Source organism: Lissotriton vulgaris, chromosome 7, assembly GCF_964263255.1.
Source record: "Lissotriton vulgaris chromosome 7, aLisVul1.2, whole genome shotgun sequence".
NCBI lineage: Eukaryota > Metazoa > Chordata > Amphibia > Caudata > Salamandridae > Lissotriton > Lissotriton vulgaris.
In genome coordinates this window covers 770,383,776-770,409,315 of record NC_141695.1, presented here as the reverse complement: position 1 = coordinate 770,409,315, position 25,540 = coordinate 770,383,776, and the positions used below count along the sequence as shown (strand labels likewise).

Sequence of the window (25,540 nt, the reverse complement as noted above, 5' to 3'; positions counted from 1 at the left end):
AACCTATAGGTTTTGAATAAAGATTCACTGTGGAAAATGTTCTCAGGATCCCATTGAAAAGCGAGACTGCTAGGGATTTTTTTTTTCATTGCTAGCATCTCTTTGACTTAATAATTTTAATTCTGCTGCAAAACCCACCAAATGAGATAATAATTGACTTGAGGATGTAAAAGTAAATGCACCAATTGCCTGGGCCTTGCCGAATCCTGAAGTTATCATGTTCTCTCAGCAAAACCCTATCTTTTGTTGTCATGTTAGGCAATCGAGGAGGTTTGCGGAAGGGGTTCACTCGGTGTCCTGTAGGCATCTCTGCAGGTCTGGGAGGCTTCTTGTGAGTACCCTGAGGTGTGTAGTTGCAACGAAGGCAAGAAACAATGCTCCTCTTGGAATATCAGGCAATGAAGAAGGTGTCGTGTTGGTCCGCATGTCCGCACAGAGTGGGCTCCGTCCTAGGTAACGGTTAGCGGGCGGTGCAGAGCAGTGACTTCTAATCACAGAGCTCAGTCAATGAATTTCACATTTTGTTGGCAATCCAAGACTTGCAGAATGCTACTCAAAATATTGAGTAGATGCAATAATGGGCTCTATGGGAAAGGGAATTTGATGAAGACCGAAGGACTGCTTGGTGGCACTACGAGTATCTCAAGTGGAGTCATCAGTTTGAAAACTGGAATTGGACAAAGTAGAACAAAGTGATTTTACTAAATGTATGATCCCTGTGGAGGCTCAGTTGGTGTTTCTGGCTGATTGTTCGAGGGCTGTACATATTAGACTACTGGGAATACCAAACAGATTTTAATTGAAGAGGCCCCTGTCTGTTACGATCCTGAGTTTTATGGAGTAGGATATCTTGAAGCGTTGAAACCTGTCAGGAGTGATTGTCTCCAAGGTCTACATGCTTCCCACCAAAGGATTGGAAAAGTCTTCAGGGTGTAAGGGGACTGCAATTGCTGAACTCAGCAGACCACGTAGGCATAATGTGGTCCTACACTAATCCAACAAGAGGAGGTCTGAAGCCCTATATGGTGACAAAATCGTAAACTTTCTGGACTACAGTAGATTCACACAATGCAGACAAAGTATAATACAGTGTAATAAAATGGAATTGCCCCTGTTGGGAATTGAACAAATCCCTTTGGCATTCAGAGAACCAGAAGGTCATGCGCAACACCATCTTCTTAGTGTTCACACAGGTTGATGCCATCATGGCATTCCTAAAAGCAAGATGGAATGACTGGGTGGGCTATTTTAGAGTTTCTTATTTGTATCAACTATGTCAGCGTATTAGATTTTCCCACGAATAGTCCCAGTAGTGATGTTGCTGCTCCCTGTTCAGAGCAGTTTTTTTACTCCTGTGCTTCCTCTTCAAATTTACATCTGCATTAAAAGATTACAGATCCGGGAACTCTTGAGTGGCATATGATTAGATAACCATTCTGAGTAAGTCTAACTATGAGTTTTTTCTTACCGGCCTGGGTGGTTTGTTGGCGCAGTATCTGTGATTCTCGTCTACAAAAATATTTAATCCTAAAAAGCACCAATCGTAGCAGCTGTGGATGAATACCAGGGGGGAAAGTTCATGTGTGTGGTAGGGGCAGGAGGGTTCTGCAGTCATCACCTGGGATGACATGTTTGCACCTAGTGATGGCTACCTTTTCAACCCCAGAATTTTGCCAGGTATTAGTTTGATGTCAAATGTTCAATCAAAAGAGAACTTTTGGGAGGTTTGGTGGTAAATGATGTTTTATGTTCTTTTTAAGTTGCCAGAGTCCAGTAGCTTGAAGTGAACGGTATATCTGTTATAGCAGGGACTAGCCTGGAAAAAGTATTTTACTCAACTCAGAAATCACAAACAGTCCCTTCCCTGTGAGAAATTATGGAGCAGGAGCAATCCCATGAAAACCCCCATCCCCAAGTGACCCCCACTGCAACAGGGTCGTGGAAGTGGGACAATGATCTAGTCTACAGAATCTATTCTAGTATCTGCTGCTGGAATTTGCCTCCCTTTCCAGCTGACACAGAGAGAGAGACTCATGTTAGTACCTCCACTTTATAAAAGGGTGCTCGGGAATATTCGTGTTTAATGAGAAGCAAGAGCACTGGGTTAAAGGCCTCCTATAGGTACAGAAGAGGTCAGGCATGGAAACAGTTGAAGGTAGGGACATGGAAATTAGTGCAGTGTACTATTTTAGACTCTCACAGTAACAGGGTAGGTTCATGTCATTGCCACTAATTGTTTTGGCTGGGTTGGTGCCTGGCAATGCCCCTTATAGTTTCAGCTTTTCACTTTTGAACCAGTTCATCTCTCAACCTTGCGACCATGTACTATTGTACCATGTACTATTTTCCACCTTTGTTCCCTTCTCTCCCTCTGCACTCATTCATAACAGAAGCCTGTGCCTGGAGACCGCTCAATACTCACCCTCATCAGCCTTCCAACGCATTACCTGAACAATGGTTGATCTGCCACTGTTCCTCCGTTGTCCCTGGCCTCTGCATCATGTCCACAAGGCTGCTCTCCTCTCTTCTACATCTTTAGGCTCTGGGCCTGTGTCCAGTTAGGGTAGGGGGGTGAGTGTGTCTCTCTGGGCTGAATGAGAGGTAAGCTATTAACTCCATTGCTTCATGCTTTGGACATTCAGCTATTTGTTGTATCTCAATATTTTCTAACGTTTTGTCCCGTATTCCGTTTTCCCAAGATTACAAAAAGGTGGTTCTGTGACAATCTAAGGCTACTGTTGGTGCTATTCTAAACCGATGTGTCTCTGGTATCCTAACCTCTCCCCCATTTGTCCCAGGTCCCTAATGTAGATTTTCCTAATAAGTTATGATGGAAAGTCTTAATTTTATTAAAGACACGGAGGCGAGTATTATGCTTTTCTAATCTTGTTTCATAAGAATAGCAGCCAAGATAACAAATACAAACTACAGTTCCCAGCAGGCCAAACGAGAAACTTGCCAATGGGAGACTGAAGAGTCAACAAGGTCAACCAACGAACAAGCAGTCTAGGATTTAAATGAAGGGTCAGACTGTGACAACCCTCTTTTTTTCGGCGAGCAAGTTAGGAAGAGTTCCTCAAGGGCATCCTTGCACAGAGATACTTATTTCAGGCTAGGAGTGTCTAACGGATTACTAGTCATTTAAAAAATAATTTCAGACAGCCTAACCTGTACCGACACACACCAGGGGATTGGATAAAATCAGTTGATGTCCAATAGGAAGCGAAATAACATTACCATACTCAGCTAGGAACAAGGGGCCCGATTCACAGAACTAATCTGAGACAAAATCCTAAACTTACTACTGTTGATATTCACAGAATGCACTTACTACTTTTGGTTAAATTGACTACTTTTGGTTAAACTTACTACTTTTGATATTCACAGACGGCATTTAGTAGTAATAAACTAACTCGGCTTCTACTAAATGCCTTCTGTGAATACCAAAAGTAGTACGTTTAACAAAAAGTAGCAAGTTTAACCAAAAGTAGCAAGTGTATTCTGTGAATACCAAAATAAGTAAGTGCCTTTTGTGAATACCAAAAGTAGTACGTTTAGGATTCTCAGATTAGTTCTGCGAATCGGGCTCAAGGAGTGAGCATGGGCAGTTTCAACGCAATATGACACCATTCTACAAACACAAGATCTTAATTTTTCATGGGGCGTTCTGCCTCATTTATTAAGATTGTCATTTTTGTGCAGGCATTTTAGCTGCTAGCTTTCTTTTGGCTTACTTTTGCATATCTATGCCCTGCCTTGTTTGTGAGATACCAAGGGTGTGCCATATATTGTAGTCAAGCTCTTTGTACACACAGGCCTTGTTTGCAAGTGTGCTTAATAGGTTGGCATATTACGACACAAGTAAATACTTGTACCTGGGGTGAACTATTTACTGGTGTGGTACAAACCACCTATTCTGACTTTTTCAAATCAGAAATAAGGCATACAATGCCAAATCTATAATTACCCGAACAAACGCTAGGCCTTTCCCCTAACAAATTTTGGCTGGTTTGACCTGCCAAAGTCTTTAACACCTTGCGCGCTAGCGGTTTTCCCGCTGTGCGCTGGGTTTTTGAAAAACCCGCGTTACATGACGAGCTCAGCTCGTCATGAGTGTACGAGAGGCGTAACTCATGACGAGCTGAGCTCGTCATGAGCATAGAAGGGGTCAAGAGGAAAAGAGTAAGGGTGTGATAATCATACAAAAAAAGAGAATTCTAAAATGTGTGCAGCGATTGGTAGTCGCTCCAAACTTTGTAACCATGGCATTAGAGCTGAGAACTGATGTTTCTTTTCCTGACCGTATATCTTTAAGCAGCTGCCATTGTGAGGCCAGATGTGATGTCAGATGGCCTAACAGTCTTAACTTCTCACTAGGAGTTTCCAAAGAGAGCCAGAAACAGGTTTCCCAGATATTGCTTTATGATCATTATTAGACACAACATTTGGTTATTGTACTCTTACGGTGTCCTTACCAGTCTTAGATATGTTGGTCCCATCGCTGTGTTTAGGATCTGGTCTTTGTTGGTGATATCACAGGTCATAGACAGATGTGAGTCATAGGATTGATGTTGACCTAATGCTGCCAAAGTGTTTATTTATAAGGTCTGAGAAGGGATAAGTTCAGGTCAGTAGTCTGTTTTCATTAAAAAAGAGCTATGTGGAGATCTATAGGTATTTTAGATAATTATGCAAATGCCTACTGCCAAACAAAGGGGCAGAAGAACATTCCCAGCGCCAATCTCTCCCAAAACAAGACACAAATACTGTTTTAGGAAGAGGACAGGGGTGAGCTTTGTTGTCTTCATCAGCATTTTTCGTGCTTCTACATCTTGTTGCTCATTCTTTAACTTGTTTTAATCCCCTACTGGCATCTCTAACGTATTATTCACCAGTTGTGACTCTTACTCACTCAAAGCCTTTGTTCAAGACAAGAGTGTTGTGCCTGGTAAGTATTAAGGTTTATTCTGTTGTAGGTGATATTATTAGTAGATTGTGAAACAGGAACAGCTCAAAAGCATGCCTCAAGCTTCTACTTACCTCCATGTGTGTGGAGGTGATACTCCAAATCCACTTGTGCTGGTGACTTTCAGTGAAGGAAAGACTGACTGTGTACAGAATAGTTTTGGACTCAAGATGCGCATCAGTGGAGAACAAGATGCATGGCAGTATGCTGACAATGAACTATGTTTCCCCGCAGGCCACAAACTCTTGCATGTCCGAGAGAGATGGTGGCCATCTTGGAATTTATGGCAAGGCCCGGAGGCCAAAATAATGCATATCCTCTTTACTGCCAACTCACAGCAGCAACTTCAACAAAAACTACAACTTAAATAAGAATCTCTTTGAACATTCTAATCCACTACATAATCCTCCGTGAAGCAGCCATCTTCCTTCTTTGTTGAAGCTTACTTATAAGTACAACATGATTTTGTTCTTATAATGGTGTATGATAGATTGGGGTAATTCATTTGGAGTGCGAGACGGGGTAGCTGAGAGTATGGAGATGAAATCTTTTACTGAATGATTCTATGCATTGTATGGAGCGTATGAGGGGTTTTCTTAGTAATTACTGGTAGGGTAATTTAATACGGTATGCATTTCAGCTGCCAGATTTTGATTAAAATATTATTTTCAAGAGGGGGGTTTTAGGCTTAAATGGATTTAAAAGCCGATATAGGTGTGGAGTTAGTTTGGGTGGTTATGTTTGGCGTGTTTGAAACTAGCTGGTTACATCGTGTGACGGGTTAGGAAAACAACCAGCATCTTGCTCGCGGCTTCAAGCTTGTGCACATTGGTGTTATGTTGATTAGATAGGCGCGTGCAGGCATTTGTAAGTCATATTCACACATGCAGTTGGATTTGAGATAGGCCACGCGACTTGGAATATTTAGAGCTAGGCACGTGAGGGGTGTGCTCTTCATGCCTGCATACACATTTTAGGTTAAGGATATTGCGTGAACAAGGCACATAACAGCATTTTGCTAGGGTCTGAAAGTTTATAAGAATAAAGATCCGTAGGCTTACCTTAGTTAGACGATGGTGCTGCATTCCTATTCATAATCATGCGCACAGACAGACAGGACGAGTCGGGGCAGGTTTCTTGGATTCAGAGGCTTGCTGTACAAAGGCCGGCCGTTTTTGAATGGGACTCTAAGATTTCGAATGAAGAGGATATATGGCGGCCATTTTTTGGGAAGAAGCAATGGGTCGTTTTTCTAGTCAGTTACTTCCCTTTGGGGGTCATTAGGATGGTGGAAGGACCGCCACCACCGGCCCGGTGGTGGCGGTCCTTCCCACTGCGGACTGCAAATTTCCCACCACCAGATTACGATGGCGGTGGGATCCAGACCGCGACCGTGGCGGACGCAAGGACTGTCCACCCAGGAACCGCCACAGGCAATCGTTCCGATTGCCTGGTAGAGCGGTCTGCATCCATAAAATGGAGGCAGTGCCTAGCAGGTACCGTCCTCCAAATTACAATGCGCTCCTCTGCCAGCCTTTCCGCGGCGGGTTAACCGCCTCTGAAAGGGTGGTGGAGATTGGTTTTGGGGGCCCGGTGCGGGACCCAATGATGGGGGTGGGAGGTGTTGGTGCACTGGGGGGTACCCATGATACCCCGACATTTCAGTGCACCAAGTGGCAGGCACCGCATGGTACCCGCCACTTAGTGCAGTGAAATGCACAACATGCCTTATTTTTTTACTGCAGCAACGTTAAAGATGCAAGATGCGACCGCCACGGTGGCGGTCCCATCCTGATTTGGTGTGCGGAACCACTGTAGTTATTGCGGATGGTCCCGTTCTCCACCACCATGGCGGTCGGACTCCTGTCCGTCCGCCATAGTAATCTGCCCCTTTGTGAGGCAGTTGACAAAGGGAATACTGGAATTTGGGGCTCTCCGAAGTAAGAGTCCGTCTGCCATCGTAATCGGCCCCTTGGTGAGGGAGTTGACAAAGGGAATACTGGAATTTGGTGTTTCTGAAATACAACCATTCTATCAAACATCTCATTATAAATGTCACAATTTAATGTGGCACATGGCATCAAGGAAGAGAAAAAGCAAACAAACAAAACTAGCAATCACCACCTTTTCATCAAACTTGGTTTATTCAAATCATTTAAAAAAATACCAGAGCAATAGAAACTGTACAAATTCCAAATCGAAAGCAAAATTTAAGAATAAATAGAAAAACTGTATTTTAGGTCACTGTCAGTCCTTCCTAAAAGGTGCAGGAAGTCTGTTCGACCAGAAATGGATTAAGTTGTCAATGTACATTAAAGCCAAGCACACCATCAGTCTGTGAAAGCGTGCTCCAACTGGCTTGGATTGGAGATATGAAATGTATGAACACAATTTTTCCCAATTAAGGACCCTATAAACAAGATACGTTTTATGTAAGAACACACAACAGTATACATTTGGAGCCACAAAGTATGGATTGCTAGTCTGCCTTCTTTATAAGGGAACAAGAATGGATTTTTGGCTCAGTTTAGTAAAAACTGAGAGAGATGACTGAATTCTCAGCTGGTCATTATTGTACTGATAAAGATCACAGTCCTGTCCTTTAATAGCATCAATGTGATTCTGCCCCATTAAGTCATTTACCTTGCTGCTTGTATGAAGATAGAGACAAGTTATCAAATCAGAATTGAATTTAGCAGAATGTATAATGATCTGATGCCATAAATGTTGTTTTTCAGTGAAATTCAAGAGCACTGTTCCAGGACCCTTATGCTGTGTAGTAAACGTAGCTGGGGAAATGGGTCTTATCTCCATTTTAATTACCGCTATTGACAACTAGTGGAGTCAGCGGTACTTAAATATCTCAAGTGAACATGTCAAGCTGTTGATGCTGTATACATATGTATATTCATATTTCTGGTCACCTTTTACCATAACTTTTTTTGTCGAAAATGTGTTTTTATTTTATACCAAAGAACAATCGGTACTTAGTCATAGAACCACATTTTGTCAGCATTTCGTTACACACATGTATAAAGTTATAGAATTTCTTGAACTATTCTGTGTCCTTCGCAGTTCAACAAAGAAGACAAGGCATAACTTTAAGTGGACTATATGCTTAGTACACAGTCCTTCCACTGACTCATCGCTTAGTCACTAACATCTGATATTGTGTCTTCTTGAGGGGGCTCGCATATATTGCCGCGGTAGGCATTCCATCTCCCCCAAATGCGGGCCCTCTTTTTGGGGCATACACTATGTACATACACTGCTTTTTTTGGTCACCATTGATGTGTCTTTTACCATAACTTTGTATGTTTATCTGAAAATTACTCTGCAGCCACAGAAATACCCCATTCAGACCCACAAATACTGTAAAACATGCACTACCCAGTTTGGGCATAACTGGGATTGATGGAGGCTCATTTCCAGAGGATGATGTACATTCACATGGCATTTATGGAGAAGAGATGGCTGATTGTACGCTTGACAGAAAAGGCAATACAAAATGAGTTCAAAGAGAAAATCCTGGGAGAATCAGCACTATAATAATTCCTCCAACAATGCATATTTCATTAACAAATTCCAGATCGTTAACGTTACAAATTGGTGAATTTTGTATACCTTTGTAGGGAGGATTTGTGGTACTTGCATGAATTTGTTTTAGAAAGATTTATTATCATTATTTTTACCTATATTTAATTTTTGATAGAGTACATATGTCATTTATTTCTAAACCAACTGTTAGAGTTTTGGATATTTTGTATAAATATTTTAAGACGATTTGAGTGGCTTTTGTGCACTTTTTAGTGGATATTTGGGATCAACACTGGAAGCATTGCTTGCAAATCATTGAAACTCCTCGTCATTCAATGAGAATTCAACAATGTGGGATTAGGGAAGAGGGATTTAAGAAACACAGGAGGCCCCGGGCCATTATCCTCCTGTCTAAGAACCCCACCAAACCTGACAGGATGGTATTTGACAAGGTGTGGATAACTGTGGTCATGAGATGAATGCCCTACCTAATTCCAGTGAAAATATCAGCCAGGGTTCTACTTTAATAATAAAAATGTGTTACCTCAGCTCCCAAAGCAGAGTAAATATTCATTACTTTTTAGGCACCAAGGTGTTTAATGCTGTTGAAACATCTTGCTATCATCCCCCATAGCTTGCCCCTTTCAGCTTTATTACTTGTTTTTATAAAGTGCTATTATCTATTAGTGGCGCCAACGAGCGTTCAGCATGAAAAGTTCAAATACTATAAGTATTGTGCAGCACACACTGTGAACTGAATCTGTGGAAAGTGACTTTTCACCCAACTGGCCTTGCATGGAAATGGCCTGATGGGGATTTATCTGATTTTCAATACTGACCAAAATGCACATCTTCCCAATCGAAATGCAGAAACTATCAGCGCACCCTCCTGCTCAGCTAAGACATTATTTCCTCATACATGGTTCCCGCCTCATCTTTTCTGAATCTTTAGGGTGTTGTTAACCTAGTTCAAGGTAGTTTCTCCTCAACCACTCTTCAAATGCAATGCACGTTTGGAAACAGTGTGCACTTAGTTGATTGGACATACAGTCCTTAGATTCACAAACCAAATATTAAGGCATGTGGACAGTCATTAATGAGACTGACATGTAGAAACCACATTTTTACAGAACCTCTACAGCCTTACAAAAAGCTAAAATCTACAACATGCTTTTGGGTTGCATAGAAATTGACAGCTCTTGCAAACTACTCTCACATGCTGCTTGGACTCACAAGCATGTGCAGCTCAACAAAGTGCCTTTGGTCAAAAAGCACCCTCATAATCATTAGAGTGGTGCAGAATGTCCAACTATGGCTATAATGTGTTGGAGTCCTGCCTCCCAGTTGGGAATAATTTCATTTCAGCGTTGATGGGTGCAGTTCTCCGTTTTTCTGTGTAGCTGGCGATAGGTGTGTGCGTGATTTCTAATCCATTGCTTTAATTATAAGCGGATTGCATATATGGATAACTGCAATGGACGTTTCTCTTTGCAGAATGGTCTTTTCCCTAAAAAATCTTTGAGAGTTTTTCCTTCCTTTAAAAAACAAACAAACACAAAAAATGAGTTTCCATGTAGGAAAAGAAAGGTCCTTTGGTTTGCTAATGGGAACGACAGGATCCCAAATTCACGAAGGCTAAAGACCGAACCCTTACTGTGAGTCAATTTGACGATCCTTACTCAAGCATGTTTTTTGCAGACACCTTGGTTTCAGGGCCCCCATTAGTGCTGGTAATCCTTTCATGGTTAACACCTTGCAAGTACAGGAAACCCACAGTGGGTAGGATATTGTTGCAATATACAGCACGATTCCTGTTGATCCCCAGTTCAATGCTTTCGAACCCTGCCTTCTTTTCCATATTGACTTGGGCCGCTTCCTTGGGGCTGATTGAATCGAAGGCGCTGACCGACATTTGGTGCCTTCCTCAGGTTTCCAGGATGGTTGATGGGAAAGCTGATGGCGGATGAGTCAGATACTGCTGCGGCTGGTCCTGCTGGGAAAAGGGAACAACAGATAAACATGGCTATTCTCTCCATGCATGGGGCGATACAATAATTGGCCTTTATTCCATTTACAATTTTGTGAATCCATTTCACGTCAGCAATGTTTATGCCTATTATCTAATGTCGTATGGAAATAAACATCTATCCTATTTATTTACATAGCCCTAAATAAACATCACATTTCTTATCTAGAATATTTACTAATATTTTATGAAGCAACGCGCTTTTCAGAGCATGGAAAGTTATATAAGAAGCAATATTTATATAGAACTAGGAATGCGCGTGCATACAAATATTCAGACAACCAGAGTGCGATATGTTATTTTTTTTAGCTTTTTGAGTGTGGTGAGGAGCTATGGCTCAGGAAAGGCGAAGCTTTGAGTGGGCCATCAACCTCTATCCCCCCCCCCCCGAGGGCCCCCCCCCCCCGGGCACCCCCAACAAAGTTAAGAAATAACATATTGCACTCGGCACCTGTGTATCTATGATATTTTTCTTTTTTTTTATTAAACAAATACTAAAAGTAGAATGCAAGCGTTCAAATTCGTGATCTGAGGTAAAGCAGTCACCCTGAAGCGGCCTTTTGTGCAGGCAATCTATGAGGCAATAAATAGCGTTCTTCTCATATCAATTTCACTGTACTTTGCTCATAATGTGGTCATGCAGCCTAATGTATCCTCTGGCAACAGACTATGTATGTATTTGTTATCGTTTATGCATGACCATGATCTCTGATTGATCTCCAAAGATGTAATGTTAGTCACTATTTAGTTACTGGAACAGACGTGTTTCCGGGACTAGGACTCAGTGCAAATTTTGACCCAGACGCAAGCACAACAAAACGGACTCCTTTTTAGGTCGAGCCTTGAGTCAGCACGCATGCGCTGCTCTGCATGACTTTATGCATCTACAATATGGGCTTTAACCAAGCCCATCGACCGCCACCCGCTCTCTGCTGTGCCAATCAGAAATGCTGGCCCCCTATTAGTGGACTGCTTTCCAAACTCCCTCCCCTGGTTGCTTGGTTGATGCCCAGGCAATTTCACTCCAAGAACATTTTTGTTGGCCATCCACTGTATTCAAATGCTTCTTTTTGTTGGAGCATGTGATAGCCCCTCCTCCCACTTCACTGCATTGATCCCATGTTAAGGTAACTTCTGGGCGGGACATCTGAGCATTAGGATATATTTAATTATGCCAATGCTGCTGTGGGGTGCCGAAGACTGGTCACTGGCAACCTGTTGTTCATGACTTTTCTTTGTGCCACTGCGTGCTTGCTGACAGATGCTGCTGCGGTTTCTGCCTTGTTACGACCAATATTTTCTTCCCACCCAACACCAACATGTCAGTCTGGCACAGAGGCGCTTTCCTGTGGCGCTCTGCTGCTCAAATGGAGAGTGTGAACCGAAAACAAGAGCTTAAGAAGGAGGGGCTGGGAGAAGTCGGGGACTAGAGGCAGTCATTCAGAGCTAGTGCTCTATTGGTGCATTGCTTCTGTAATGCCCCCCCTTGTCCCGCCTCCCATCATACTCAAACACACACAGTTGTAGCAGTACCACTTTTTTCCTTATTTGTAGTAAAAATTCCCCCAACACTGCAGAGCTTGTCCAACCTTTTCTACATTTGCTAAGTTAACTTAACAGTGTTTTCTGTAGCGCTCTATGGCTATTAGTAAGGCTTTGCAGCGCCCTAGTCTCAAGCATTCTGTAAAAGACCAGTGTCCATTTCCTGTTTCTTTCTAGTAGGTTCATCAGTAGTATGGGAGGGGTTACTACTTCATGTATATGTTTGGTTGTAATCGTTGTGTGGTGTGTGTTGGACTGGAGATATCAGTACCAACCGGAAAGAGATTCAGAGCCCAGTAGACCAACAATAGTAGCATTTTCAATCCCACATCTCTACGACCAGACTACATCGTCAAACACATATTTCTGTTCTTGAACTGGGACCTGACCAGAGCTGTGCCTCGGACTTTGAAGTTCCTGTGCTGAGAAGCTTTAGCAGAGTTGTGTGACGCCTTGCCACAGGGTTAGGAATGCTGAACACCAGGCCCGTACCTCACTGGCAGAGTTATGTGATGTTCTTGTCCTGAATAGCTGAGGGTGTTCGAGGTGCCTATCCTCAGAATTAGGAGGTGCATTGGCAGAGCTGTGTGTAATTCCCTGCATAGGAATAGTGTGTGTTATTGGTCATGGTTGAGATGCAGTGGCAGAGCCCTAAAAATAATTGTACTCCTTGTTTAGAGTGAACACAGTGTGTGTGGGTCCAAATGCTAAAATATCTAGATTATTCCAGGTCCAGATTTGCTGCATTTCTTGTAAAAGTACAGAATGATGATGGCAGGAATGATATAGGTAAGAACTGAGGTGCATAAATAGAGTTATTTTTAGTTCCGAGGTCTGTTCAGAAGTAGCACCACATGTTGGAATAGGGGTGCAGTGACTAGGTGGGCCCATTTGTCAGCTGCTTATCAGTAAGTTATGGCTTCATGCTCATGACGTATGGTTCTCATCAGTGATTTATGGCTATGATTTGAATTAATAAAATGCTAGTAGAGGTGAATTGGTTGGAGGAATGTTGGACGAGTAGCATGATTGCTCACGTTTTTCAGACTAAGCATGTTGTTATAACAATCTAAAAAGCCACCTCTTCGAACAATAAAACTAGGGCGAAGTGTTAGCACCATGTAATACAGAAGTGGCATTGACTGCATGCATCTCAAAAACCAGTCTCTTAGCTGACTGAATCCTTTTTCAAACAGTTCACTTTGCAGGGAAAATTGATCCATGACAAAGGGGAGATATCTCTTGGGATTCACTTCTCATTTCTGTGAACTGAAAAAATGCCCTGGCATTGCTGTGACTGTCTCTGTCTGTCTTAGTTGGTCTTGCAGAGGCTAAGCATTTAGGGCACTGGAAGAAAGGTAAATGGTACTTTATTTGCTCCATTCACCACCACAATGTCCAGTCAGCTGAAGGCAGCTGTAGAACCTCACAACAATACAGTGCAGAACATTTCAATTGTAACAAAATTTGCGGCATTGTGGGTTGTACCAATTAAATTAGATATAACAGGTATGTTCCCATTATTGTTTTTCTTAGTACTCTGTACTCAGGCGAGAGAGGTCTCCAACCCCCTACCTGCATACTGGTTGTGAGGAAGCCTGACTTTTGCGATTGGAAGCATCACTTTCCCATGGGGTCGACTGTTGGATGGTTGTATCCCATTGGTCATGATCCTGTGGTCAGATGTGCTTTCCAGGTGGAGTGGTCTTGTGACATTGTTTTTCGGGCGAGGAAGCTGAGAAAAGACACATAAAAAAGAGGGATAAGAAAAGGCATTTGTTTCTTTTTTCCAATTTTCAATCTTTGTGTATATGACTTTGGCTGAGTAGGATCTTGATTCTAAAGAGCAGGAGTAGCAGGAAACAGTTCAACATTTACCCAGAACCCATTTTGAATGACACGCAGTGGCTCAAATTTACATGGATTTAAATTTCGCTGATCAATTAAATGTGACTCCTGTTTAAAGAGATTTTCCACCAGAGGCTCAGCAAGCTGTGACATATCAGTTAGATGGGAGGTACTGTTACTAACTGAGGGGCATATCAGCAAGGGCCGGCGATAATTATCGCTAAGCGTGCTTAGCGTGAGGGTAATTATTGCCGACTAACACTGAATTTTATCGCTGAGATAGCGTGCTATCAGCAACGCTTATCTCCACAGCGATAAAATTTCATGCGCAAGCTGCCAAATCCAGCGATAATCGCACAACGTTTGGCGATAGCTTGATGATAGGGCAGGGCAGATTTAGCCATTATATCCACCTTCCATTGGATATAATGGCTAAGTCAGACTGAAAGCAGACGTAAGGAAAGTAGAGATAACTGCGGTTAGCGCTACTTTTCTTATCGCTACGCAGGTTAGCGAGCAGCTTGCTGATGTCTGTTAGCGACATTTCTCACGTTATTTTGGGGAGGAACGCTCACTTTGCATCTCATTAGAGATGCCAAGTTGGGCGTTAAGGGAAAGTGCACTGAGGCATGGATTCACGCGATAGCATGACCTTGCTAATAGTGCTGTTAAATTATCGCCGCTTTACGCCCGAAAACAGAAACTAAAGCGGCAATCATTTTATCGCGGCACCTTGTTGATATGCCCCTTAATTGTTGACGATACAGCAGATGATTTAAACAAAATTGATGTTCAATGTTCAATGTTAAAGCGGCTGTTTTCCCGTAACATGCTTTTCCCAGCTTGGTTATCTTTCACAGATTCACAACTTTACTAACTAACAGAGAATCGTGGAATTGACGTAAAAAGCCAATTGTTAGGTTGAAGCCTAACAGACAGTGCAGTTTTCTAAAGTCATCTTGGGGACATTCAGAAAGCTTTCCTCGGAGTGCATTCTGCCCATTGCTTAGCACTGGCTTTGTGGTTTGTAAATCAAATGTTCTGGCTGTCTATTTGCTGTCTTTGTTTGTTTTAAGCTGTCCAGGATGAGTTTGTCCCTCCCAAGCAGTAAAGCCCTTTCACACCAACTTCCCTTTTATTCTTCCAGGAGTGATCCTTTCTGTAAACAGACCTGTAAGTCTTATTCTTATATTTTCCCAATTGCTATGCATTTGAAAACAGATGTCAAATGTCAGTCTCTTTCTTCTGAGGGAGAGAGCTAGATGTTTACTTTTCTTTCTTTGACTCTAAAGTGGAAGGATTTATGTGGCAATCTTGCAGAATACTGGGGATAGGAAAGGTCTTCTTTTTCTAGCACACAACATTTAAATGAACTGTGCAAGTATTTCAGAATATATCAGAATTATAAACGCACAAATGAAGCATATTTTTGTTAATTCTGAACATTGTTGGAAACAAATACTTTAAAATGACCAAAACAAAACACACTAGGTGGTGCCATTTCCGCCCATCATCGTTTTTTGTGCTAAAACTATAGGTTTGTGCAAATGTAGTGGTCATTTCAATTAGAAATGTGTTTTCTGTATTGGCAGTGTGCTACCATGCCATGCATACTCCAGTCTACTCTACACCGCTCCACTGCACTCTACTCTGCACCACTCCACTTTACACCACTCCACGTCACTGCACTCTGTGCCACTCCACTATGTACCACTCCACTCTATTCCATTCCACTCTACATTACTCCACTCTACGCCAGTTCACTCTATGCCACTCTACTCTACTCCACTGCACTCTTCATGAGTGCACTCTACATCACTCCAGTCTAGGCTAATCCAATCTACCCTGCACAGCTCCACTATACACCACTCTACAGCACTGCACTCTACAGCACTGCACTCTATGCCAATGCACTTTAATATGTAACTCTCAACTCTATGCCCCTGCCCTCTATGCCAATCCACTGTATTCTATTCTGCACCATGGCACTCCATGACACTGCACACTACACCACTTTACTCTACACCATCACACTCTGAACAATCTATGCCACAGCACTCTGCCCTCCACTACTGCACTATGCCCCACTCAACACCACTCCACTCTTTAACACAGCAATCTAAGCTGTTCTTCTGTACACAGCTGCATTGTACGTCACCACACTCTCCTCCAATGCACACTACGCAATTCTATGCCACTGCACTATGTGCCACTTCACTCTACTCTGAAACAATCTACTCTACGCCACTGCACTCTACGCTACTCTACTCCACTCTGTGCCACACCACGCCAATCCCCGTAATGCACTGCACTCTACTCTAAACCACTGTACTCTAAGCTACTGTACTCTACACAGCTGCACTTATGTCACTACACTCTATGCCAATGCACTCCACACGTTTCTATTCCACTGCTCTCTACGACACCCTACTCTGCAACACTGCCCTCTCCACCATTGAACTCTGCATCACTTCACTCTATGCCACTGCACTCCACACCACTCTGCACCACTCTACGCCACTGCTCTCTCTACCTCTCTATGCCACTCTACTCTACAACACTCCTCTCTACCCCACTGCAATCTACTCTGCACTATTACTCTCTGCACAACTGCACTCTATCATACACAACTCTAATCTATGCCACTATATTCTACGACACTGCATTGTAATGCACTGAATTCCATGCCACTGCATTCTACATCACTGGTCACTACACTCTGCAAAACTCTACGACAAAGCGCTCTACGCCAGTCCACTCTACTCTATGCCACTCTATACCACTGCACACTACGCCACTGCACTCTACTGTACTCAACGCCACTACAATCTATGCCACTCTACTCAACACCACTCATCTCTATTTCACTGCACTCCACTCCAATGCACTCAACACCACTGCACCCTGGCAGCCCATGGTGCTACGTTAATATTCATATCAGGACGAGCTGGCTTTGTCAGAAATAGCTACATAATACCAGTCAGGTAGTATTACTGAATACACATGCATTTACTTTACAAGTCTTGACGCAAAAGTGGTGAGCTAGGGAGCTGTAATCATATTGGTGCAGGCACAGACTTTCAAGGCAGTAGTTGTGGCAGAAGTCCTTTATGTCCTTCTCTGAGTAACCAAGCCTATCCTTACATTTTCAACTCAATTAGGAAATTGGTAGAATCAGTGATCCATTAAGGCCCAAGCATGTCGCCAAGTCACCACAACAAATGACCACCAAGTGACACAAAATGTCACCTGTGAACTTCAAAAGTTCAATATTGCCAAAGGCTATGTCAATTCCTGCACCAGAACTAGAGCTTGGGACATGAACCATTAAAACCATGAATGAGAAGACCCGCCAGAAGGTATTAGGCTAAGATAGCTGGTGAATAGTCTTATGAATGGAATCTGTGATGAAAGTAAAGCAGGGTGACACAGATGTCTGGCCTCCACCTACCAAATGTGAGAAAGATTTTCAGTCATTTCCACTACCACCTTTATAATATAGTAAGTCAGTACAAAAGCTCAGTGGGTTAATACCTGGGCTTTCGAGTTCGGTGCATAACCATCATGCCATAGGTTTGAATCTCAGCAAGGAAGACTCAGCTGTTAAAACATTTGTAGTATTGAGTTTTGTACTACTAAAATACAATGGTGCAAGGAGGATCGGCTAAAGATGCCTCTGTCTCACTGGCTTTCCTGCTCACCGATGGGAAGCTTGCCATTTAATGCCTGACTTTCTTGGTCACTTCCTTAATATTACATTGATATTTACCCTCTGTCCATAACAGTTTCACTTTCATATTTGATTCTGACACTTACATCTTGACATCTCATCTTGTTAACCATGACACTCACCCCCTCAACTCTGACATTCATTTTCTGCTACTGACCCATGTCATGTTATTAAACACCTGACGTGGCACCTCAATGTCCATTTCTGGATCTTACACTAATATTTAGGATTCTCAATGAGATATTCATGCTGTATCCCATGACATATGATCTTGCTCTCCAGGTACTTACCCCTTGCCCAGTTACTTCGAAGGACCGGGACCTTCTCTTCCTTCGTTTGGCCTCCTGCATCTCCTCTCGCTTGTCCAACTTTTTGGTTCCTTTCTTCTGGGCCTGCAGCCACATAGCGGGTGAGTTAGTGTCTGGGTTGATTCCCTGGGAGGTGATCATCTCACCAGTGCTGGTGGAGAGGTTGTCCTCACTGGCTGCATGCTGCAAGATAGGACTGGGTGGGCGCTTGTGGGCAGGGCTTCCTTGAAAAGGTGGGTCCTCTGTCTCACTGAGAGAATGCAGTGATAAATTGCTGCGCTCTTTCATGGGCTCCAACAGGTGCAAGCGGTCAGTTTCGAGCGCCTTGGAGCGCCGACGGGCAGCTTTTACGGCGATGCTCTTGGTGTTTTTTAAGATGGTCGTCATCTCTGTGAAATTAAGGAAGGCATGGGCCAGTTAGAGCTGGTATGTGTCAGGCACAGGACGGTAAGAATCATAACATGCAGACCAATCATGCACTGTTTCTAAAGCAGGCTTTACCTCTTACTGTGGAGAGCCCCCACCCTTATTTCACTTCCTTTGTTGGGACAGTCCTCTACAGCATCCTTTGGCGGGTTTACAGAAGCCAACTTTAAGACAACTTTAAGAATGTTGCTGCTCTTTGTAACTACTTTGACCAAACATTAGGTACATACATACAGGAGGCAAGACCCAGGATTTATAGGCTGAGCTGGTAATTGGTTTCTGGGTTGTACCAGGATGCCTGCTAATTCCAGATCATCATGGGACTACTGCATTGTTATGTCCACTCTCCAAGAACTTCAGTGAAGATCGTATTCTGAAAAGAGTCCATTATGCCAGGTTTGAAAGTAAACACATAGATGTTTTCTCTCCTGTGGAGGACTTTACTCTCCAGACTTGGACCTCTCATAATTGCTAAATTCAAACTAAAATACACCCAAGTGTCCAGAAACGATTCACTTTGCAATGCAAACTCCACTGCCCATTCCTATGGCCGATGCCATGTGAAAATGCAATTTTCAGTTGTTTAGACTTACCTTTGCGAGCCAGCATGGTCTCTGGAATATGCTGGATGCTGTCGGGAGAAGAGTTTAAATGACTGCTCACGCTAACCATGCTGTCCCGGGGAGGATACTGCAGGGAAATAGGACATGTTCACATATACATGAAAGAAGAGGAGCAGACAAAAACAAAACAAGTGAAAGGGAGACAGAAAGAGGCATTTGCTTGTGTTTTAAGGACTTGTTAGCTCTGGCTTGACAGAGTATCTGCCAGCAGGCCAGTTGTTACCATTTTTTTCCCTAAACAGAGTGGGCTTTGGCTGTGTCCGATGTTCTATTTCTCTCTCATCTGATGCTATTGGCTTTAAGGAGTATCAATCAACCCTTCATGGAGTCGTTACATTACAATGCAAGAGCGTCTGTTGCACACCTCAAAGTTCACCAAGCATGACACAGTCAATTCTTTATCTCACAGATGCATTACATACAGAAGGCAATTATTTTTGTTGTTTTTTTCAGAGCAGGCGATTTTTAAATATTTCAGCCAGGGCTCAAAATGCAAGCCAGACCTATTGGTTTTGTCAGTGCTTGTTTAAAGACTAACAGTTGAAGTTTATCACCCAGTACACAGTGTAAGCTTCGGCCAATAAGTTGCTGAGCTAACAATGAGGGCTGCACTTCATGGTTACAATGTCTGATTATCTCATTTTGCTCCATTGTGGTGAAGGTCTTTGATGTGCCTGCTGGGGATGTTGCCAAGCCCTGCATCAAGTGGTGTTAGAGAAAGCTTATGGCCTGCTCCCTATTGCACATATATCACTGACCCCTATAACTGAAAAATTCCCGTCCTCAGTGTAAATGTTCCTCGGGCAGAAATGTAAAACTGAGAGAAAATCTCCAGCAGATCTAGTTTTAAAATAGGCAGAGACAGTGCCGGACTGGCTGTTGCGGGCACCGGGCAATCCCCCGGAGTGCCGCAAGGGTGGGGCCGGTTTTGTGCCCCTGGGGGCCGCTTTTGTTACAGGACCGTTTTTGCAATGGAAAATCGGCCCGGTAACAAAATCGGCCAAAAACCGGCCCCGGCAAAGAGCTCGGTCGCACCCCCAACGCCCCCACCCCCCCCTTGGGGTGGAGGTGGGGGTGCCGATGCCGAGCACTTTGCCAGGGCCGATTTTCGTTCCCAGTCCGGCCCTGGGCAGAGAGGTTTGGTCTCCCACCCAATTACATCACTTTGCCTGTTTCTGCAGCGGGTAAACATGGGACTGAAATATTCTCACTTACAATAGAAGGGCTGGCGTTGTTTACCCTGAGGAAAGGTTCCCATCATCAAAATGCTGCGGTAGTTCTGGGTAGTCGGAGTCCTTCTCTTGCCTACTAAGTAAAATCAAGCTGCTATCCAAGGCAAGCAGAGGAACTGGAAGCGAATTTGCACATGGCAGGCACACATCAGAATGGGTTCCCGACTACTGTGCACCAGAGATGTGGCATTGATCAGCAGGAGTAACTCGCCCACAGATTCAATTCATCGGAGTAGATCATTGCGTAATGGAGCAAAGACTACCCCCTGCAATGGGTTAATCAACTGTCCAGTGCTATTGTCTGCCCCTTTACATAACAAGTCCCCTGGTGTTAGATATAGACACATGGGGACATATTTACAAGCCCCTATCGCCATCACGATGTCAGTTTCAGTGACCTTGTGATGGCGATAAGGGCCTCACCTTATTAACTAAAGGCAACGTTAAGGCACTTAACGTGGCTTAACGCTGCCTTGTTAATAAGGCATCCTTTCACTCTGCTTAGCGTGAAAGGAGAGGGCAATGGGTGTTGCTATGGGCGTTCTACCGCAACACCCATTGATTCTGACATTGCTTCCTAGTTAAAAGGGAGCCGTAAATAGGAGGCAGCGCCATCATTAAGACCATGGAAAATCTGGTCTTACCCTGGCACAACAAAAGAAATGTTCAATTTCTCCTCGTTTTTGCTGTTTTCATGTGTGCTGCGTTGTGCACCTCACATGAAAACACCAAAAGGCCAATGATTGTTGACGTACAGGAAGGTCCCCCTTCCTGTACATAAACAATCTTTTTTTTCAAAATGCCATTTTGCAACAACTGTGTGTGCGTCATAAAGCAGCACACATAGAAGTTACAAAGCAGCATTTAAAAATGGTTTATGTGCAGGCAGGGGGACCTTCATGTACATAAACTTAGCGCCAGCGCAGCAGGAAATGCAGGGCTACACCATATTCTTGTAAATATGGTGCAGCCCTGCATTTCAGAAATGGTGGATTGTGTCGTTAAGCCAAGGAGGCTAACGATACGCTCCGCCACTTCTTTGTAAATATGCCCCATGGCCTCTAATGCTGGCGATACAGTAGTGTTAGTGAGGCAGTAATTTCCTGCACACGCAGGAGGTGATATTAAACTTTTTTGACCAGCTATGCCTGCTGAGTGGCGGCTAAATGCCACATTTGCCTCCCTTGAGGTGAAGACATTACATGATCTGTCCTCTTTCGACTGGATCTTCGCTTTGCTCTGACATCTAGTGGAGTAAATAGGTCATGCTTTGCCTTCTGTTGCTTGTAAAATGTCAATTTCTGAGCCCAGGTGGTGGTGATATGTCATGTTCTGCATATATGTAGGTGTGCTGTCATGCTTAGGTCCATGATAGTGGTGAGATGTCATGCTCTGCCACTTGAAGAAGCTTTACCCCATGGTGGTGACATTATGTGACTCCCTTGGCACTGGCTGGGGTGAGATGTCATGGCCTGTCCTCGATTGGGCCTGATATGCTATGAAGTCTGATGGTGAAGATAAATACGGGCATTTTTACAATCGAATGGCGGAGCGCAGCGTTATGCTAAAATTGCTAAAGCCGGGCTCCGCAATTCTGAAAACACAGGGATGCTCCGTATTTACACGGTGCACCGCTGTGTTTTCGCTAGAAAAAACTACAAGGGTTCTGCGATGAGCGCAGCAAGGCCCCGCCGAAATCTGAATAAACTAAACAAATGCCAGTGCTGCACAATTAATAACCTAGGTCAAGAAGGACAAGGATTGAAACAATTGTCTTCAAGAAACCACTTTTTCCGTTTCTTTCAAATTCAAATTCTTTAATTGAATCTTTTTATACAACTTTTTACTTTGAAGCTATTTTGTCTAAATGTTTTCACATTCATAAACAACATTTATTTTTTATCTTTTTAGGAGCCCCTTTGAGTACTTCACTCACATTCCCTCTCTAAAAACCTCTACAACCTATATACACCATATACACTGTGTCAGACTCATACTCTTATAACCCTAATCTTCACATCCATCCATACACTCTATCATACTACATTCATACAATGCCCACCTTCAAATCCTTTAAGAAACCCTTATTTATGGTGAATCATCACAAATTGAAAATTATGTACAAGATTAAATATATGCAAAATGAATATACAAAAAGGGCATCTGACCAATGAAATGCAAATTCCAATACAAAGCACAGATTTAATAACTACAGATTGGCCTAAACGTCACAATGGTCTACGCGTTTCGAATCACCCTTGCTGTGGGGATTCTCCTCAGGACCAAACCAATTCTAGAAGACAAAAAATGAAATTGTCTCTTACTGCGCTTGTTCCCTAGTAACCTTTACCAAACTTCTCTACTCACTCAGCATTGCTCTCTTACCTTGGTATCCACGCAGGAACACACAATATCTGTAACCATAAAGAATCTTGACTGAGGTTAATAATTGTGCAGCACTGGCATTTGTTTAGTTTATTCCTGTTTTCCCTAGTGCCGGGCTAAATTCAGCTGCGTAGCTCCACCACAGGCACCCTTGCACCATGCAAGGGTGCTCGTGTTAAAGGAATGATTGTTTATGTGCAGGAAGGTGCCCCTTCCTGTACATAGACAATCCCTAATAGTGATTTGTAACTCTTATGTGTGCTGCATTGCGTAGCACACAAACAAGTTGCAAATCATCACTTTTTTAAAATTATTGTTTATGTGCAGTAAAGGACACATTCTTGCACATAAACAATCTTTCATTGCGTTTTGTTGTTTCTTTGTGTGCACACAAAGAAACCGCAAAAACAAGGAGAAATTCATAATTTCTCCTCATTTCACCATGTTAAGACCAGTTTATTTTTGGTCTTAATTTTGGCTTTATCCCTTGTTTACGCCACCGTTGTAAACAGTGGGCAGTAACAAAATCAATGGGTGTTGTGATGGAACTCCCACGGCAACACCCATGTCCGGCCCCTTTAACAGTAAGTGTAGCATGAAAGGGGGCCTTATTTACAAGGCGGCATTAAGCCACGTTAAGTGAATAAGGTGAAGGGTTTATCGCCACAGGAATCTCACAAAAAGTGACATTTCTGTGGTCATAAGCCCTTGTAAATATGCCCCACAGTCTTCTACATTCCAGCCATAGAGATGGGATATGGTTGTAGCTATTATACCGGGCAAAGGTCATGTTCTGGCTGACTTGTGCACATTGGGCACACAAGGTCCTAGTTAATATACAGCACCACAGAAGTCTTTCTGTGAGGGAGCAGGAATCACTCACCTCCTGTGTCACCATGCCATTCACATGAATGGGTGGTGGAGTCATCACCATAGAGCTTTTGATCTGCCTGGCACGAGGACTGGTCCGGAAAACTCTTCCTATGTCCGAGCTGGAAAGACAGATGTGAAAAGCTGACAGAAAGCACCATTGGAGTACTCGCAGACCTCTGGCTATGTAATTTCTTTTATTTCAGATAACTGAGAGCTTCCACTTAGCATTTTTGTGTCCAAATGTGTGTAATGTGTCCCATACTATTTGTGTGCTGAAATCAAAAGTGTAAAAACGTTCCCTGAAAGGCCAAAACAATGTTGTCATTTTCGGTCTCACCTACAGACTGCTTCAGCTGTCTATGCCCATCCATGATGCGCATGCTCACTGCTGGCATTTGGTGTTTACTTCTTCCCAACACCCCTCTCTTACTCCATTGCACCCCCACCTGCCCTGTTTTTATTTTCAAAAAATCCTCTTTCTTTTTAGGAGATCCCTGCAAGTGCACTTTGCAATCAGGACAATGAACATACATCATGTATTGTATATACACTTTTTCATAATTTACTGATCTTAGGGTATCTATCTTGAATAGGTAAATAAGGAAAAGGCTGCAGCTGCGTCATGATGCATTCACACAGATACGTCATCACTCTCTGATCACTGTAGTATGGTTTTTTTTAAGGTCCGACCGTTGAGGCCCCTGTCAGCTTCCTTCTAGCAAGCTTCTCCTTGGTTGATTGTCCGCTACCTGTGGCTGCTGCACCCCTGGGGAAGTTAAATCCAGGTCACTGTGACCCTGTGATCCTGCTCTAGGTATCCTACTCTGGATCCTTGTCAAGCAGGGTAGAGGCTGCCTCTACGGGAATTACAATTAATATGGCCGATATCATATACATCAGCAAGCTCATATCTTAGAGTTCTGATGGTAGCACAGCTTGTTCGCGTACATCTCTGGATGCAGTGATCAGTGCAACGCCCGCCCAGCCCCCATCCCACTGCATTCTTGTAGTGCTAACCCACAAGGGGACTTCATCAACACAAACAAATATGTCAGGCATTCGTGTATAATGCCAATATCTATGCACCAATTTATCTGCACAGGAAGAGTGCCATCACCAGTGATTTATTCAGTTATATGCAGTGAGCTGCTAGTTCAGACAAATTGCTATGAGGAATACATTGCACTTAAGGAGGCCCTACCAAATAATGAAAGGACGATTCCTTACACACTTGTGGGTTGCTGCTAGTGTAGCACGGCATATCAACCCCCATATGGTGATGGGGACCAGGGATACCCCACAACTTGCAAAGCCAAGGACAGGGAGGAATCTTTCCAGAGGCTTAGCTCGGAAGTGTGCACATTCATGGCTTCTGTTGTGTCCTTGTATGCAATGCGGGTAAGGGCGTGAGCATTTGTTCCTCCCTTCCAAGCAATCTGTTTTGGTAAGTAGGGTAATTCCTTTTTATAACACAGCACAGTAGTCCAAATTTGTCTGAGTGAAGGTAGTCATTTTATTTTCATTCACCGCTTTATTGATCCATTTCACTCGTGCTGCCATGGCTACTGATTTATCCCAGGACTTTTTGAAAATCTGAAATTTCGGATGTTTTTCACATGTTGCCCAGAAACAAATTAAAATGTATTCAACCATCGTCAGACAGCATGACTTTTTAACATAATGATTAGCCTTGAGAAAGTCCTGGCTCAACTTACCACATAGGGCGAAACATGTGTCAGCTTTTCCCTTTCTCTAAACACCTTCCATCAAATTAGTCAAAAATGAGTGAAATTGATCAATAAAGCTGTAAATGAAAATAAAATAACTACCTTCACTCAAACAAATTTGGACTACTGTGCGGTGTTATAAAAAGAAATTACCCTACTTACCAAAACAGATTGCTTGGAAGGGAGGAACATATGCTCACACCCTCACCCCCACTTGCTAATACGAGGCTGGAAAGGTCCAGAACTTCGAGCAAAGTTCCTCCAGTACCTTGGGAATTAATATCCAGAACCAGGATTCCTGGACCGTTCGCTTCCCT

At 43.2% G+C, this 25,540-nt stretch overlaps 1 protein-coding gene across 2 annotated transcripts in view; it reads right to left on the bottom strand.

Annotated features, from left to right (window-relative positions):
* Positions 1 to 7,091: 7,091 nt before the first annotated feature.
* KIF19 (kinesin family member 19) overlaps positions 7,092 to 25,540 on the bottom strand; it is a 347,663-nt gene continuing 329,214 nt past the window's right edge. The window contains exons 16-20 of one of the 2 annotated variants that reach the window (XM_086930997.1): positions 23,507 to 23,615; positions 18,977 to 19,073; positions 17,940 to 18,346; positions 13,647 to 13,806; positions 7,092 to 10,496 (exon numbers count right to left, since the gene is read on the bottom strand). In XM_086930997.1, coding sequence (XP_086787123.1) covers positions 10,330 to 10,496; positions 13,647 to 13,806; positions 17,940 to 18,346; positions 18,977 to 19,073; positions 23,507 to 23,615 — 940 coding nt within the window. In that variant the 3' untranslated portion in view covers positions 7,092 to 10,329. The remainder of the gene's footprint in view (positions 10,497 to 13,646; positions 13,807 to 17,939; positions 18,347 to 18,976; positions 19,074 to 23,506; positions 23,616 to 25,540) is intronic. The other variant, XM_086930998.1, reaches the window with a different exon arrangement.